The sequence below is a fragment of the Kryptolebias marmoratus genome, linkage group LG2 (assembly GCF_001649575.2).
Source record: "Kryptolebias marmoratus isolate JLee-2015 linkage group LG2, ASM164957v2, whole genome shotgun sequence".
In the NCBI taxonomy this organism is placed as follows: Eukaryota; Metazoa; Chordata; class Actinopteri; order Cyprinodontiformes; family Rivulidae; genus Kryptolebias; species Kryptolebias marmoratus.
Window position 1 is genome coordinate 2,792,473 of NC_051431.1, and position 17,068 is coordinate 2,809,540.

General features: G+C 39.5%; 2 protein-coding genes across 4 annotated transcripts; one reads left to right on the plus strand and one right to left on the minus strand.

Moving 5' to 3' along the window:
* Nucleotides 1–1,398: 1,398 nt before the first annotated feature.
* On the plus strand, nt 1,399–8,713 carry LOC108248544 (transient receptor potential cation channel subfamily V member 1). Of its 2 annotated transcripts, XM_017437379.3 has the most exons (16): nt 1,399–1,716; nt 1,961–2,115; nt 2,778–2,924; nt 3,118–3,261; nt 3,352–3,680; nt 3,794–3,886; nt 4,332–4,508; nt 5,089–5,244; nt 5,359–5,454; nt 5,609–5,679; nt 6,250–6,415; nt 6,501–6,567; nt 6,730–7,058; nt 7,239–7,369; nt 7,560–7,642; nt 7,730–8,713. In XM_017437379.3, the coding sequence occupies exons 1-16, from the start codon at nt 1,649–1,651 to the stop codon at nt 7,846–7,848; spliced, it is 2,331 nt and encodes a 776-aa protein (XP_017292868.1). In that variant the 5' UTR covers nt 1,399–1,648; the 3' UTR covers nt 7,849–8,713. The 2 variants fall into 2 exon arrangements, with proteins under 2 accessions (XP_017292868.1, XP_024866639.1); XM_025010871.2 differs by lacking the exons at nt 1,399–1,716; nt 1,961–2,115 and adding an exon at nt 2,171–2,650.
* On the minus strand, nt 8,550–16,579 carry LOC108248554 (protein FAM222B). 2 transcript variants are annotated; one of them, XM_037980288.1, is made up of 4 exons: nt 16,422–16,573; nt 15,680–15,808; nt 14,070–14,197; nt 8,550–13,710 (listed from the first exon to the last, which is right to left on the minus strand). In XM_037980288.1, exons 3-4 carry the CDS (start codon nt 14,149–14,151, stop codon nt 11,744–11,746), a joined length of 2,049 nt encoding a protein of 682 aa, XP_037836216.1. In that variant the 5' UTR covers nt 14,152–14,197; nt 15,680–15,808; nt 16,422–16,573; the 3' UTR covers nt 8,550–11,743. The 2 variants fall into 2 exon arrangements, with proteins under 2 accessions (XP_037836216.1, XP_017292894.1); XM_017437405.3 differs by lacking the exon at nt 15,680–15,808 and having other exon boundaries at nt 16,422–16,579.
* Between the last annotated feature and the right edge of the window lie 489 nt (nt 16,580–17,068).

Below are 17,068 nucleotides of genomic sequence, written 5' to 3' on the forward strand. Positions count from 1 at the left end.
AATTTATTAAATAAAGAAAATAAATAAAAACAAAACCGCTGACGTGGCAGCAAACTAAACTTAATAGAAATCCAAAGCATGGCTTGGCAAGGCAACGAGGAAACAAAACATGGATACACCAAACGACAAACAATGATCCGACAGGGTGTGAAAGAAATGACCAGGTATTTGAACACTGGGGTTGACGAGGTAAATGGAAACAGGTGAGTGGGGATAATGGCAGACAGGTGGGGATGGGCGTGGCAAGAAAGGCAGAAGAGTGACAGGGGAGGAGTGAATACTGAGAACACCACAACCAGGAAAAAAACAAACTGAAATCAATCACAAGACTAAATAAAGAAAACAAAACCAAGAACACAAAAAATCCAAATCCTCACAGAACTTGACGGGCCTACACAGAGTCCTGACTGCAACCCTATCAGGCACTTTTAGGAACCAAGAACTTGAAGAAAGCCAACATCAGTTGCTGACCTTTTAAATCCTGCACAGAACAAATGGACACAAATTCCCTCAGAAATGCTCCAAGATGTTGTGGAAAGCCTTTCATGGAGAGTGATGGTCAGATGTGGCCAAATACTTTGATCCATTCATGTTTCACCTTCACCAGCATGTTTTTTTATCCACCATTGGCCAAGCTTTGAATCAGGGAAAGTTTTCAATTCAGCCATGAGAGCGGTGTTTAGAAACCTCCCATTCCTTCAGCCACAACCAGACATGTTTACTGATCAAGTTTAGACAGCTATTCTTGTGAATTGTGGGTTTGACATTTTTTACCTGGAGCAATAAAAAGAACTTGATAAAATATGAACAGTTCTTTCACACGAGGCATACATAGACTGCATGAAGAAACTTGTCCTTCTCCTTCAAACATACCAGTTTCTTCAAAGTGATTATGTGTTGTGAGAATTGCCTTTAGGCGTTCTCCTCAGTTAAGGCACCAAAACATGACAGATAAATTTCCTACAAAAGGAGAGGAGGAATATTTAGGCTACAAATAAATATCAGAAACATATTTACTTATTTTCTCTCGCTTTACATGAGGAACAAATAATGTTGGTGATGATATAGTATAATCCAATGTATAAAATTAATAAGGCTGACTAGTTTTTGTGTTGCAACATCTTGGTAGTAAATCATACACTGTTGGAAAGCCTGTTTATTTGTCCTTAAATTGTGCCACATTTATAGGTTGAGCTACAGACCTGAGTGTGTTGGTTGCACCTATGAAAAAACTTGCCAATCAGCTTAATCTGCCAAGAAAATCCTTCACCAAATCTAAAGAACTCCTGATCAAATCGACTTTAAAAAGTGGGCTTGATTGATTAATATCTTAACACAATGTCTTAACACTCATATGTTGATTCAGCATCAGTGACAGGTTTATAAATTGGTTAAGATATAAGACATCAGTGTTCATGATATCTGCCTGAAGTTACAGAGGCTACGTGATGTTTCAGTGAATGGGCGGAGCTTCTTTCAGACTGAGGTGAACCATCCAGGTAAACAGAGCAACCTGTGTGACACTGAATCTCTCAGAGCTGATCTTTCTTCTTTGGAGGTTTTCACCTCTGTTGGTTTATAGCAGCTGATGAGCTGTTTTAGATTCAGATAAGGTTCATTTGGACTTTTTCAAATACACAACTCAGAGATGGATAAAACAGACATCTCAGAGATGGACACAATCGTTCCAATTGGCCCAATGGAGTCACCAGAAAGGTAACTAATAATATTGTCAAAGAAACTGTTTTCTGTTCTCACGTGTTCCTTACAGGTAAATGTCAGGTGATGCAGTCTCTGCTGATTTAAAACTCTTTTGTAGAAAAACTGGTTTCCTTTCTCCTGAAGTTATTTTTTAACCTACTGAAGAAATACGGTCCTGTGATGTTTTTACAGTTAATTATTGCATGGTTGTAAAAATTTCGGTCCATTCCTGACGTCTGTGTTTTTCTTTACTTTTCAGTCAGCCCCCCACAACAAAATCAAAAAATACAGATAATATCAAAGAATACACAAAGGATGCACTGTTTAAGGCAGCATCTGAGGGGTACGTATCGCAACTTGATGGCCTGTTGGAGTTCCTGCAACGCAACAAGAAGAAACTTATAGATTTTAGAGGTAAGTAGAGTGGAAGCCACTTTTTATTACAACAGACATTATTGTCCTGTTATTGACGAAATGGTTCATTTGCAGCAGTACAGCCATGGAGTCTATTGGTAAAAAAGAAAAAAAATACATTTTTAAAAAGTTTTTTAATTTATCACCTTCCTTCGTCTTTTGGTAATGGGTACTAAAGAGTTTTTGCATGCTGCATGTTTTCTATACATTCTGCTGCTGGACTTCTATTCTGTAGTTGAAGACATTTCTCATTTCAAAGCTGGAGAGTGTGGAGTTCCAACCTTTAAAATGTGTGAGATGCTCTGTTCATGCAGCTAAATTTGCATGCAGAGTAATCTTCCTCCCCTCCAACTGGAGAGTCATTAGGGTCTTTGTTTTCCTGGCTTTATGTGGTCTTGTGCTGGGCTGGTGATCTGTCCAGGGTGTCCAGAGTGTCCCCCACGTCTCATCCAGTAACCACTGGAGTTAGAACCAGCATCCTCTGACCCTGAACAGGATTTTGTGGGTGTAGAAGATGGATGAATGGATAAATCTGGTGCATGGCAGATTTTCTCCTCAGATTAATGTCTTCTTTTATGTCAGCTCCAATAACAAGTAGACTAATGGAGAGATTACATCATGACTGTGAATTACCTAATAACAGACAAAATTATTTATTTCAGAATCTGATGGAAAAACAGTCCTCACAAAAGCTTTGCTGAACCTGAAAGATGGAAAAAATGACACAATTGAATTCTTCATTGACACAGTGGAGAAAAATGAAGATTTAAAAGAGTTTATCAATGCACCTTTCAACAATGAAACTGATGGTGAGCAAACAAACAATTAATTGTGAGGAACTGAATATTTTAATGACTTCTGCTTGTAAGAAAAAAGGTCATAAGGGTGGAGGATTTAATATATTTTACTGGAAAGTCCTTCAAGGTAGTTGAAATTGACTTGAAGTTATAATGTGACATAAGAGAACATAACAACCTTGTCTCCTGGAACGACACAAATCAGCCGAAGGTCAGACAGCCCTACACATTGCCATAGAGAGGAGAAACTTGGAATACGTGAAACTGCTGGTCGAGAAAGGAGCAGATTTGAATGCCAAAGCCAGTGGCCCGTTTTTCCAGCGTCACTATGAAGGGGGCTTTTATTTTGGTAGGTAATTTGACACAAAAGCTATTCTGTTCTGTCATAGTTGTGTCTTGCTCAGTCTTATCTCTAAACTGAATTATTTGTTTCCATCAGGGGAGCTTCCTCTGTCACTGGCTGCATGCACAAACCAGCCAGAAATTGTGTCATTTCTCATGAACAACCCTAAAAACAAAGCTGATGCGACGGCCCAAGACTCACGAGGAAATACTGTGCTGCACGCTTTGGTGATCGCAACAGATAAAGAAACAGAAAACATGACAGAAAACACAGAAAACATCACAAAGCTGTATGATTACATTCTTACTGAGCACTACAAATCTGAGAAATCTAAGAAGTCTGAGAAAAACCAACAAGATGAGTTGGAATCTGTTGAAACATCTGATTGTCAAACTCTCCTAAACTCATATAGTAACAAGTCTGAGGTAGGTCTGTTTCTTTGTAAAGACTTCATGTATACTCAGATACAGAACATTTTCAGTGTTTTAGTTCAGCTTTAGTGTATTACATGAATGAAATTCTCCTTTATCCCTTCAAGTCTGAGAAGACTGAAGTCAGCTACTTGGAATCCATCGAAAACAACAAAGGTCTGACTCCTCTGAAACTGGCTGCCAAGCTCGGCAGGTTTGGGGTAGGTCTGTTTTCTTCTTAAAGGCTTCATGTGAAGTTTAGCATATAACACTGTAAAAGTAACAGAAAATCATTAAAAACGTCAGTCTGACACTGGTCTTATAGTTGTGGTCAGACATTTACATGCACTCGTCATGGACATGGATTTGAAATAAATTTGAGGCTTTAATGATTTATTTGAACCACTCACTTTCCAGGGTTGAATGATTATACAACTTCAATTATGCTGAAAAACAAAAATGGCTTTTGGAGCTTTTTTCTTGGTGCAGTTTTTGTTGACATAAAACTGGTTTCAATGTGGACTGTGACACCAGTGTTCCAGCAGTTTCCAGTTCATGGCAGCCTTGGTGTTTCCTGGGTTGTACCTGGGACAAAGTGTTAGCAAAACACATTATAAGTTCTCCAAATAATATGTTGTCTTTACTTTCTGATCTCTCATTGTCCAGATGTTGAAGCACATAATGAATCGGGAATTTTTGGATGAAGAGACGAAGCCGCTGTCGAGGAAGTTCACAGAATGGTCTTATGGACCTGTTCACTCTTCTCTTTATGACATCAGCTCCATTGACATTGTTGAACCAAATTCTGTGCTGGAGATAATCCTCTTCAGGAGTAAAAAGCCGGTTAGAAAATAATTCTTTATTTTACTGGACAATTATTTCTAGGCAGGTTAACATTATTTCCACTTTACTTCCTGGTTTGTGTACTAAATGATCCTCATCTACAATGTTTTACTTGGATAAAGTGACAAGTTTAAAAATAAAAATTCACATCCAGGTTTGCAGAGAAAATTCTAAGCTCAGATACAATAAAAGTTAGTGACAGTTTGGGTTGCAACATGAAATAACAAACGGTGCTGCCCCTGAAAAGCACAGGAGGCCGTGCACTGCAGCGCCTCCTATCATTTTCTATGGCAGACACCAGTTATAAACATTATGACTGAACATAATGATTTATGGTCCCATTATCCATCACAAGATCCTGCTTCCTCAGCTTGTACAGTATAGGAAGGTTTATATCAACTAGTGTTAAATATTTGCTTTAATAATTTAAAGGCATTTGGAAACTGCATTAAACAAAAGTTAAAAGCACCTCATGAAAGCCCAAGACTCTCTGCTGAAGAATGAAATGTGATACCAAATTTAAATTTGCTTTTATAGAAATGTTTAATTGTAGAATCTAAATTGTGAACTTGTGTTTTAGAATCGTCCTCAGATGCTTCAGATCGAACCTCTACGCAGTCTTCTTTATGAAATATGGAACAGCTATGCTTACATAATATTCTGGATGAATTTTGGGATTTATTTGATTTACCTGGCCATCTTCACCTCTGTGGCTTTCCATAGGAAGGATGGAGAGGTAAGGCAAAAGAGGTTAGGGTGAATGTAAGAAGCTGTTTGCTAACTTTGAAAGCACAAACAGTCCTTTACTGTTTTTATATTAAGCAAAAACAATCACTTCTATGTCCCCCAGCCACCATTTGCAGTCGAAAACACTCCATCTGACATCTTCCATTGTATTGGTCAGATCATCAGTGTCCTGGGAGCAATCTGGTTTCTCAGTAAATCGGTGAGAAAATCACACTAAACAGTGTTCAAAATCATCTTATTATTATGCTTGTACTTTAAATTTTTAGTATAAATCCTGTGATTACTAAATGCAGATTGAATGTAAAACACAATAAAGGTAATTGTGTTAATATGTCTGATCTTTAAATTTACAGATACAAAATTTCAAGAGACATTTTCTAAACAACAACAGTCTGCTCATCGATGGATTTGTTGAATTTTTGTTGTAAGTGTCACCATTAAACATTTTATTACCTTAAAATCCCACACAGCAGATTGTAATACTTTAGGCTCTATTGATCAAAAATCTTGTTTTTGTAAATTGTCAGAAAGAGAAGAGGATCAACAAATCTACAATGAGAAAACCTTTCAAAGGGCTAGTTCAGGTCTTTTGAAGTGTGGTTCTTTGAAATTGTTAGGACCAATTAAGTTTTCAGTAGTCCATCCAACTGTCTGTTAGCAAGATTAATTCAAAATTAATTAACAGATTTTGATGAAATGTTAGGATTAAAACACATGAAATTCAATTCCGGTGGTGATCCGGATAGTACAAGACCTCAATGGCGTCAGTGACCCTATGGCCTTGGTGAAGGTTTGCGCTCTTCCAGTGCTTCTAGTTATATTTGTAACAAATGATGGGAATAAATAAATAATCTTGTTTATAATGTTTTAAAAGGTCCTGGACCATCCTTTACCTTCTGTTTTAAACAAAATATCAAAAGCTTTGACCAACATTTTTGCTGTAAATGACATCTATAAAAAGACTCGCCTCCTTACCTCTCCACCATGTTTGTAGTTTTCTGCAGGCATCCCTCCTCCTGGTGGCAGTAGTTCTGTATTTCTGTGGACGGGAGGAATATGTCGGGCTCTTGGTGCTATCTCTAGCTCTTGCCTGGGTGAACACTTTGTATTATGCAAGAGGATCCAAGCAGCTGGGGATATACAACGTCATGATGCAAAGAGTAAGAATTTCGTGGCACAAGTCAGAGAATATGATGTTCATTCAGAAACTGGTTGTCTGGTTTACAGTTTTTTGTTTCTCTTTAGATGATCCTGGGTGACCTGTTTCAATTTCTATGCATCTACAGTGTCTTGCTCTTTGGATTTTCTGCAGGTAAAACTTTGATTTATAACAACAAATTATTCAATTTAACCCTCCCATGGCCTTTGGGTCAAATTGACCTCTCTTCGTCTCTCTGTTTTGAGGGCTTCAGGAGGATTAGGCAAAAGTTTCCAATTTTCAAACTAAATGTTTTACATTTTTTCTGTTCTCCAGCTGTTGTTACTCTCATAGGTGACAGACTTGCAGACAAAAAAAAACAAAACTCAACACTGACACCAGATGACTTCTCTGGTGAAGCATCCGAGTGTGGGAAGCCAAGTTATAGTGAATTCCATTTTACATTAATGGAAATGTTCAAGTTCACTATTGGAATGGGAAATCTGGATTTCACTGATGATGTTGAGTACAAACAAGTTTTCTACATCCTGCTTGTTGGATACGTAGTGCTTACCTACATCCTGATGCTCAACATGCTCATAGCTCTGATGGGAAATACAGTCCAAAATACTACTGAACAAAGTGAAAACATCTGGAACCTGCAGGTAAGAACATCTAACATCTGGAAACAATGGCTCCGGTTTCCAAACACCTTCTGTTTACAAGATTAGATTGATTTAACACATCTATGACCAATTATTTTCTGTGAAAACTGCAGAACATAAGCAACTTACCCACTGAACAAAACGATTTAGAACAGAGTAAACATTTCAAATTTTCCTCAGAGAGCATTCGCAACTTTGGACATGGAGCGGTCTCTACCAGTGTGGCTGAGACGTAAGCTGCATTTCAGCAGATTGGGGCCTAAATGCTATGAAAAGAATGAAGATAAGAATAAGGATCCTAGCTTTTTCAGGTAAACCATTACTGAATGGGTCCAGTCTTAAATCTGGAAGGTCTTGTAAATTTTTTTACCTCTTTTAGCATTTTGTCTGTGTTGCTGCCTTACAGCCTTAAATTAAAATGAATCAGATGATCAATGTGTCTACCAACGAAAAACAAAACTTAAATTATGTCAAAGTTATTTATGTTTTCTTTGACTTCAGAGTGATTGAAAAGGACTGGAAGAAATGGAAGTCAGGTCTTCGCAAGCAGCTTAAAGAAAACCCTGTAAAGACTGTCCAGAAACGTAAGTTTCACTCCCACCACTGTTTCCTGTTGCTCTGATCTGGGATTTTTATTAAAAGTTAACTTTCAATCTTTATTTAATCCTCAGGGAATTTGCATGGGATTGTGAAGGATTTTCATAGAAGACTCAGAAATGATCAGCCAGACGGTAATGGAAACCATAACAACAAAGATGGGAGTTTGTTGGAAGAAAATATCCCAAAATAGTTAAAATCTGAACTTTGTTCTTGCTTTTTTTTTCCATTATTTTGAGCTTTTTTTGTTTTCAGTTTCTTAAAACTATAAATACTGAGTGTTCTAAAAGGGAGGTGGTCACATATTTATGTAACACTAACCCAAAGATTCTTTTATTTGGATTTGATATTTTGTTCTACATCATGTCCATTTTATCTTTTTTAAAGTATATTTAGTGAAAGTAGTCAGACTACAGGTGAAACTCCCCAGTTAAATAATCCTTTAAGATTATGATTAATTTTGTAAATACATGTTATAAAACTGACATTTCCAGTAATAAAAAAAACAGCTTTACAAGCAGAAATTAATGTGCAATGTGTGGTTTTAAATGGAAGAATTTTAACGATGTTCTTAGTCCTTAAAACTTCCAAGTGTAACACCTTACTGTATGAAAAATGCTTTATGGTTAAACTGATTTAAATTGACAAGTGTTGTTAGAGCGAGCTCAAACAAAATGAAAATATGCATCTGAATATTTAAGCAAACTGCTTTGCTGCATGTGGACAAAAGGCCTTTTAATTTTCAGCACATAAAAACTGAGTAAATATCTGTTTAAATTTTCATCTCATTAAGTAACGAGCTGTACAATTACAGCACATCTTTGTTGCTTTATGTATTTGAGACATGCTGACAATCTGTAAACGTGCACAGTAAAGAAAATCACTCATGAAAGCTTTGTGTTTGCAAACTTTATTTTGGTTAGGGGGAATGTTTGTGCAAGACATTTGAATTCCTGAAGGTTAGGCAAACGTGGAATATCACATTTTCACACAGTAGAGAAATTAAGCCCCCCTCCACCATCGCTCAGAACACGTAGTTTTATAATCAGAGACAATTACATCAGAGCAAAAATAAATCCAGAGTGAGTCATCAGGCAGAAAAATAAAGTAAATTTAGATGATGAGCTACAATGTGCTTCAGTAGATTAAATCCTTACAGTGCAAACTGACATCCTGTGCTACCGTGAAACACAAAACTTAGGTTAAAATTACTTCTAATTTAATTTAAAAATGGAATAAAACAAAAAAAGGTGAGCTGTGTGGACCAGAACCACTCACTCTAGATTTGTTTTTAAATGCTCGGTTCACATATTTGCGTTTTCCGTCACAAGATTTTCTTTAACCAACACAGACGAGGGCAGCAGCTCTCCTTTATGTCACCAGATTGTTGCTTATTACCGCTGGAAGATTAATTCAAGTTTGCCGTTGCTTTTGGCCGGGGTGGTCAGAAAGGGATGCCGGGTCACTTTGGTCAGTGAGTCAGCAGCAGACGGTGTCGAGGAGTCGTGGCACACTTCAGGACTTCAGTCCATGACACAGTATCAGTAGTTACACTAAGTAGCTTGGTCCCCCCATCAGATTCACGTTGCGCACCTTTTGTCAGCGTGCACATCTGTGTGCAAGAACCCAAGCCTGACAGACACACACAAGCACACCCATTCACACACTTCTCCATACTCAGCCCAGTGGAGGCACTTCATATGAAACTGTAGAACCTGACTGTGTTGGGCTGTATAATGAGGCAGTTCATAATTAGTAAGACGATTCCGTCTAATCGTTTAGTGTTTTCACTTATTTGATGTTAAGAAACCCAAACAGGCTTGGAGGGTCGGATGTCTTAGGGTCACGCATCCACTTTGAATACTGGTCAGTTATTATTTACAGAAAAATCTCCCAATATGGCTGATCAAATATACAAACTTGCCCTGTGCTCATCAAATAAATACAAACGTGTTTCACTGACACAGCCTGTACATCATTATTATTTATAGACACACAAATCGTCTTAGTGTGTGTTGATTAGATTCAGCAGCAGCTTCAAGGGACAGGCACGTCAAAAATGAGAGCCAGGAAAAGAAAAATAAACTACCATCAAGTACAAAGACAAACACCAAAAAGGCATTTGTTTGTTTTTTACTTTGAAGATGACATTTTAGTTCGCCGTTCTTTCTCTCTTTTGTTAACCTGTACTGTGTTTTGAGAGCAACTCGGAAAGGAAAAAAAAGCTCGCAGTTTTCAAAGACATCAGATGAGACGCTCCCCTCGTATAAGCCTCTGAGTTCAGACCATCAGGTTACACTTTCTGCAGGAATACGTGTCACCTACGGCGCCTGAAGTGAAAACACCTATGGCTTCGGGAGGCAAAGATCCACGGAAAAATAATTTAAAAACTACATCAGGTTGCTTGGGAAATAAACCAAAAATCACAGCTCAAATATTTTTAAAATAACTGCCCTGTTCTAAATACCTATTCATTATTCTAAATACTATGAAGAGTTCACTTTTAAAAACCTCTTAAATCCTTAACATATATGCAACATTTAGGACAGCAGGATGGGAGATTTATCAACTGGCATAAGTGGTTTTACCATGATAATTCCATTTAAGGCAATATCATCCATTCCCACGACTTATACATCTTAACACTGCCGAATAACCCGAATCTACAGTTTGAGCAGGTTTGAAACAAACCAAAGCTCAGAAGGGAGACAAACACTCTCTCACACAATAAAGGCATATTTAAGTTGGGATCCTGACAAAGAAGCTCAGTTATACAGTATAAATAAGTATTGAGTAGAATATAACATGGCATTTAAGGCTTTTTCTTCCCAGAAGGCTCGAGGACAGTAAATCAACCAGCTCCCTCGACAACATTAACCTAACAGAAAAACGGATTAAAGAAGGTGATTGGTCTAACAATTCATGCTAGATACGTCTAACAAATAATATCCTGGATTAAATGTGTTTTTTTAATCGCTATAACAAATAAAACAGAGTGGTGCCAGTGACTGGTAGATAAACAGGTCACAAAAAGCCACAATAAAAATGTCCACATCACATTAGTTCAGTTGCATTACAGCAGTAAAGTGGTGATAAAATTTGTTGAAGGGGAAATGAAGCATTTTCCCTGCCATCAGTTTGCTTTTCACACACAAACACACACCGTTCCAATAACTGGATGCCTTCTGTTTCACATTAACTATAAATATGGGCCAGTAGAGTTTTTGCTCCTTGTGCCAAACGCTAAACATTTACAAAGAATTTCTCACAATTCAAGTAGGGCAAACTACAAATTGACAACAAAACAGAAAATGCAATAAATCGTCTACGTAAAAGATGGAAATATTAAAACTAAACGTTTCTCAGATGTGGAGAGTATTCCCCCACAGAGCAAAGCAGAACCAACCAAGACCACAGATGATGTTTGTCTTATGGAGAGGTGAGTCGGGGCTCAGCCTCAAGTGGATGAAAAGCAGCTCCTCGGTCCAAAAGCTTACAGAGACTCATTGATTGCATAAATATGTAACCTCCTTGTTCAACTGAATCACAGCCTGTACAGAAGGTAATTAACTGCAACTAAACACGAGGACATCCTAAAGTTCGCCTTTAGGTAGTTATAAGGCCACAAATGCTCATAAAAGTTGTCAACCTAAGAAAAGCATTGTGACAATCGTGAGGCAAACACACTCGGCTGCAAATGAAAACTACAGAACATCATTAATACACAAAGAGCAGCACATCTGTGCCAGTGATGAAAAGAATCGTCAAACTCAAAATAAAATTGAAAAAAAAAAAAACCTTCATTTTTAAACAAAGGTACAGCATTGCTTCAGACCTGAGGAATACTATAAAACATCACAGCCTTGTGGGTTTCCAAATTAAGCTCATTCATTTCTTTTTCCAAACCCGCTGTAGCTGGAGCGTTTCCCAGCTGTCACTGGCTGACAGGTGGACAGATCACCAATCCATCACAGGGTCAAATTAAACTCTGAAGCAATAAAATCTACCTGATCACTTGCAAGACTGTAAAGAATAAAACACGGAAACTGAAAGTGCTAATTAAAAGACAAATAAGGAATAAACACACTTTAATGGTAGCCTGGGTGATGGCTGTGGACACTTCCACTGGTGCTGGGCTCCTTAACTTGGCCCATAGCAGACCTGTGCATCTTTTGTATCGCATCCATGTTCTGATCCTGTAAGCTGGGTAAGTGGAAGTTCTCACTTAAGAAATCCACCTGCTGCATCAACTTCGACTGGCCAGTGGGTCCTTCTTTCCCTGGCCTGTATTTTGCCCCTGGGATGCGGTCTGTGGAAGCAGCAGCCTGCCCTCCCTGGTAAGCCACTGGGAGGTCCTGAGGACCATTTCCACTGTTACCAGCTGTGGTTGGGATGCCGCTCCATGGTGGCTGCATGTAGTGCCCATTAGCATAAGGCATAGATCCTGCTGGGCAGTTCACAGGGGAGGAAGAATGTGTTTTTTCAGCAGGATGTTTAAGAGGGAAGCCCTGTGCAGTGTTGGGTAGCTTGTGGGAATAGCTGAGGTTTTGAGATGGAAAAGCACACTCGGTTGGCGGTTCCATCCTTGGGTTTTTGCAGGGGTGAACTCCTTCGGGGGGCTGCTGCATGTGGGCTAGTTGATGCTGGGCCCAGGAGCGCTGTTGCTGCAGCTGCTGTAGCTGCTGTAAATGTTGCTGTTGTTTCTGTTGGTGTAAATGGTGCTGAAGCTGCTGATGCTGCTGCAGTTGTACCTTCTCACTGTCTGTGTGAAAGGCAGCTGCACTATTAGGAGCAGCTGCACTGGTCTGCGAGTGGAGCGTACCACTGGGAGTCTGAGTGGCAGCTTTGTCTGGATGTCCCACCATGAGGCAGCTGGAGCCGTTGCCCATAGACGAGTGCTGAGAAGACACTCTCGAGCTGGCGTTGATCAACAGGTTGCGGCTAATGGGGCTGGGGTTTGCAATTTGGCCCTCACAGACTGAGGTGGCGCCCATTCCAGCCCGAGCCTGGCACAACTGGTTGATCTGGTGCACAATGCTGCTCAGATCACCAGGACGGTTCTGATGCAAACTAGCCGCCATGGACAGCGGTATGGTGGAGGTAGATACTGTTACATTTGGAGGAGCGTCCACATCTGGCAGCTTCCGCGAACCATACTGTCCTGCTGGGGGTTGCTGGAGGCTATTAGACATGGTAGAAGGGCCTGTAGGCACTGCATGGGGAAGAGCCTGTGAGCCAACTAGCCCCTGGGTGTGTTGCAAGCTCTGGTGCGGAGCTCCATCAGATAAGTGGCGCAAATCCTGAGTCACTACCTGCTGAGTGAGTACAGCTTGTGGAGGAGCTGTCTGATGTTTCAGTGTCTGCACATGAGAAAGATGTTGCTGTGGCATGACTGATGAACAAGACTGGCCCTGCTGCTGCTGCTGTAGAGCCTGGCTGTGAGGCAGACTCTGCTGCCTCTGTAGAGCTTGTGGATGAGCCAATCTTTGTTGCTGTGCAGCCTGAATCTGGGACATGCTCTGCTGTCGTTGTAGTGCTTGAGAATGGGCCATGTTTCTCTGCTGTAAAGCCTGCGGGTGATGCTGCTGTAAAGCCATTGGATAAGTCATACTTTGATGTTGTAAAGCCTGCGGGTGAACCATACCCTGCTTCTGGGCAGCAGGCTGAGAGGGGCCAGGTAAGTGAGAAGCAGGATGAGGAAGATTTAAAGTGCTCTGAGCAGCGTATGGCCCAGTTTGAGGGTTCATGACTGCCTTTTGTTGTTGTCGAGTGCGGCTGTTGTGTGATTCTTTGACAAAACTTTTGATAGGTGCACGGAGGACAGCCAGCAGGCCCCCACTGGTGGTGACCTGAGAAGCGTAGGGACTGTGACGTTGGCTGGACAAGGACGTGTCAAGCCCGTTGACTGTGCGTCGTATGTGCTTCCTCTGAGGTACTTTGACACTGTTAGGGAAGATCTGGATGGTCAAAGGGTTGTTGGCAACTTTCTTAGCATAGGCATCCAACTCGGCTGGGGTTGGATAGATGGCAGATCTCATCTTCTGTGTAGTTTCCCCTGAAACGTGGACAAAGTTAGACAACCACAGCAAAGGACACACTAATAATGCACTGACATTTGATTTAAAACTGCACAGCATGATAAAAAAGAATGAAACTTTCATTTTGCCTCTACTGATATTTTTACAGCAAATGCAAGACAACCTCAAAAAGCTGCACAATAAGGTTGATTAGCTGTGGCGGACATCTTAAACTGGGTTGACTCGAAGTTAATCAGCTGTAGATATTCACCTAGTAATTATTCTGAGAGTTTCATTAAAATCCATCCAGTGGTTAATGAGATATTTCGCTAATAGACAAACAAGCACAAGCAATTATGTCTGCCGTTCAAGGCGGCAGATGATAAAAAATACTTACATTTCTGAAGTCCAGTGTTCATCTGCGTGCGGGGGAGAAATCGGAAGGCAAAGTCACCTGATGCTGGCAAACAAGCCAGCATGTCACGATACCACTAATGCTGCATCAGAGACGCTCCTCTCATCATACTGGGAACAAACAGAGAAAGTGCAAATCAGCCACTGACAGTCACTTGCATTTGGTGTGAAATGACTTTGCTAGAACAGATTTTCACATCCAGCTCAGTTTGACCTTTTGCAAATGGCAGCCTGTAATAAAGTGATATCATGACTCTGTAAAAGCTTGCTGTGTACACACTGCAGTCCGTAAAGAGCCAAAATGGAGATGGTAAAAGCCTTTTGTCAAGAACAAAGTAGCAGATAAATGCAGCACGACGGCAGGATGCAAGCCAACAAGCTTTCATATTCAACCCCAACAGTTCCTGCCTAAATATAATTACATTCAAATGAAAACTAAAGCACTGGGCCGGAAACAAAATGTCAACAGCACTGTGCAATATCTTGCTAAAGGGTACTTTACAGAGCTGCTTAAAAATATATTTTCATATATGTAAAAGTATCTCCTTTTAATGATATTGATAGGATCAATAAAATGCAAAAGAAATATTGAAAAGCTGAGCAATCTTTGTTTTGTCCAATAAACATTACTTTAAGAGTAATAACTTTGGAATGATTGATTCTTGAATAAAGTCATTAAATGTTCTTTAAAATAAACAACCTTTTAAAGGAGCTGAATTAATTGTTGCATATATTCACATTATTGCATTAGCTGGTCTGAATCACAACATAAGGAGACCCTAATTAGTGGATTTAAGTATTAGTTATGACAGCTCTACATTAAAAACATTCTCTAAAACTGTGCCATAAAACTGACTTTCTGCAGCACAAAATACAGCCTAGGGCAGTGGCCCGATCCTGGTCCTGGAGGGCTATTATCCTGCATTTTTTTGGTGTTTCTCTGCTTTGACACACCTGATTTACTGAATGAGTGATGAACAGGTTTCTGTAGAGGTAGAAGAACTGCTAAAGAGCAAGAAAACAAAAACATGCAGGATAATGGTCCTCCAGGACCAGGATTGGACACCACCGGCCTAGGGGTCAATTAAATTTGATTCCATTTTAAAATAATTTCAATTTTGTTTGTTTATATAGCTCCAGTTTAAAACAAAAGCAATCTCAGGCTGCTGTGCAATAAAGTAGACCAGTCCTGATAGAATGATAACAAAAACTGTTATTTCATCCTTCTTACTGTGGATTTTATTTTTCATTTCCTTTACTGGAAGAACATAATGTAATGCAGTAATTCATCATCCATTTCCTTACTATGATTCATCACTTATTCACTTCCCCTGCTGAGACACTTAAAGGTTGACTTGAAGCTTTATGGCAGAATGTATGAAAGACTTTTTGGATTTAGCTGTGGATGTGGGTATACATATTCAAATGAAGACAAGAAAAAGACCACTGCTTTAAGCAACAACACTAATGCTGTCATCTGAATCCTAAAGAGAAGTGGCGTGGCTGTCAAAAATAAAAATTAAATCTTCTGTTCGGTTGTGGTCACAGAGCTGGACTCGGCAGGGAGGACCCTGAAGGAGCTGCTGGCCGTACCGGACAACACCCAGCATCCTCTGCAGAGCAGCATCATCAGGCAGGAGTGTGTTCAGTGACAAACTGCTGTCACTGCCATGTTCAACCAGACCTAAGACCTCATCCATAAAGCTGTGCAACTCCTCCCAGCTGTGACAAGACGACAGCACGAAGACAGAACAAAAAAATGAATATTCAGCTGATTAGTTTGTTCAATGCGTTTTAATTAAGGGGTTTATAGAACATCATGATGCAACTGGGTTTGTGAATTTCCCCCTGGGATCAATAAAGTGTGTATCTGACAGATTTATAATGCGACATTTTGAACACAGGCCACAGTAACATTATGCCATCAATCATTCGTGACGTCACCTTCTATAAAAACCTTCATTAGACCCCTGAGCATGTTTAAAGACATAAACAGTCGTGTGTTAACAGTCAGAGAGCAGCTAACCAACGTTATCCACATTAATCCAGGATTAATGTGATGTTGTTTCAAATAGCTAGCTAACATTGCTGTCGATCTTTAACCACAGTTCGGGCTATTCCAGAAACTAAACATAAACTGAATGATCAACAAAGGGACGAAGCTCGATCTAATGAAATAAAAAAATGGTAAAATTACATCGACCGAAAGGTTACTTCGAGTCAACAAGCACAATAAGCAGCTTCTTTGTGCTTGTTGTGACCAGGCCAAGTGCTTAGCTTCAACTTTTCATTGGCAGAAAACACAGAAGCGACAAGTTTTAACGATTATACTTACTCCTCGCCGAGCTATGAGTTGGGAAACTTCATTTTGTCAGGTTATAAGACTGACAGCCTGAAAAAAACCGAAGAAACCATCCTCCATGTAGCTGCTTCTCCGTGCTGCTGTCTAGCTACGGCAGCAACATCTGCCGCGCATGCGCAGAGAAGAAGGCCCCCAGCAGCTAAACGCCTGATCAAAAAGTCCCACAGGTTTTTATTTTTTAATTTTTTATTTTTATTCTCAAACATCTGATGAGTTTATCCAACAGCGTGGCAAACCTAACGTAAAAAGGTCTACGCTTTGGCATACATTTTATTTATTACATTATTGCAAAAACAAATATTGTATGGAATATTAAAGGACACCTGGGTGATGTCAACAATTTATGTTTTCCAAAATATTTCAGTGATTTTTATGTTTCACATGCTTTATGTATTCTGAAAACGCTGATATCAAGTTAAAATAAACATATAGCTTATATTTATCATTTAATATATTTATTTGCATTATATAGGTTGTTTGGCATAACAAGAAAGCAAAATTAAATTGTTAAATTGTTGGTAACCCTCACTGTTTGTATGAACTGTGGTTCAGCACACTGAAAGGAGCACTTTAAACCACATACATGAATTGTATTTGACAATTAAAATTCTAAAACCAGA

Bases quoted from the DNA above. Each gene is read 5' to 3' on its own strand.
- LOC108248554 (XM_017437405.3), bottom strand. From the start codon at position 14,151: ATGCTGGCTTGTTTGCCAGCATCAGGTGACTTTGCCTTCCGATTTCTC. The intron at 13,711-14,069 runs GTAAGTATTTTT...TCCACGTTTCAG, and splicing joins GAACACTGGACTTCAGAAAT to GGGAAACTACACAGAAGATG.
- LOC108248544 (XM_017437379.3), top strand. From the start codon at position 1,649: ATGGATAAAACAGACATCTCAGAGATGGACACAATCGTTCCAATTGGC. The intron at 5,680-6,249 runs GTAAGTGTCACC...CCATGTTTGTAG, and splicing joins GGATTTGTTGAATTTTTGTT to TTTTCTGCAGGCATCCCTCC. The intron at 6,416-6,500 runs GTAAGAATTTCG...GTTTCTCTTTAG, and splicing joins ACAACGTCATGATGCAAAGA to ATGATCCTGGGTGACCTGTT.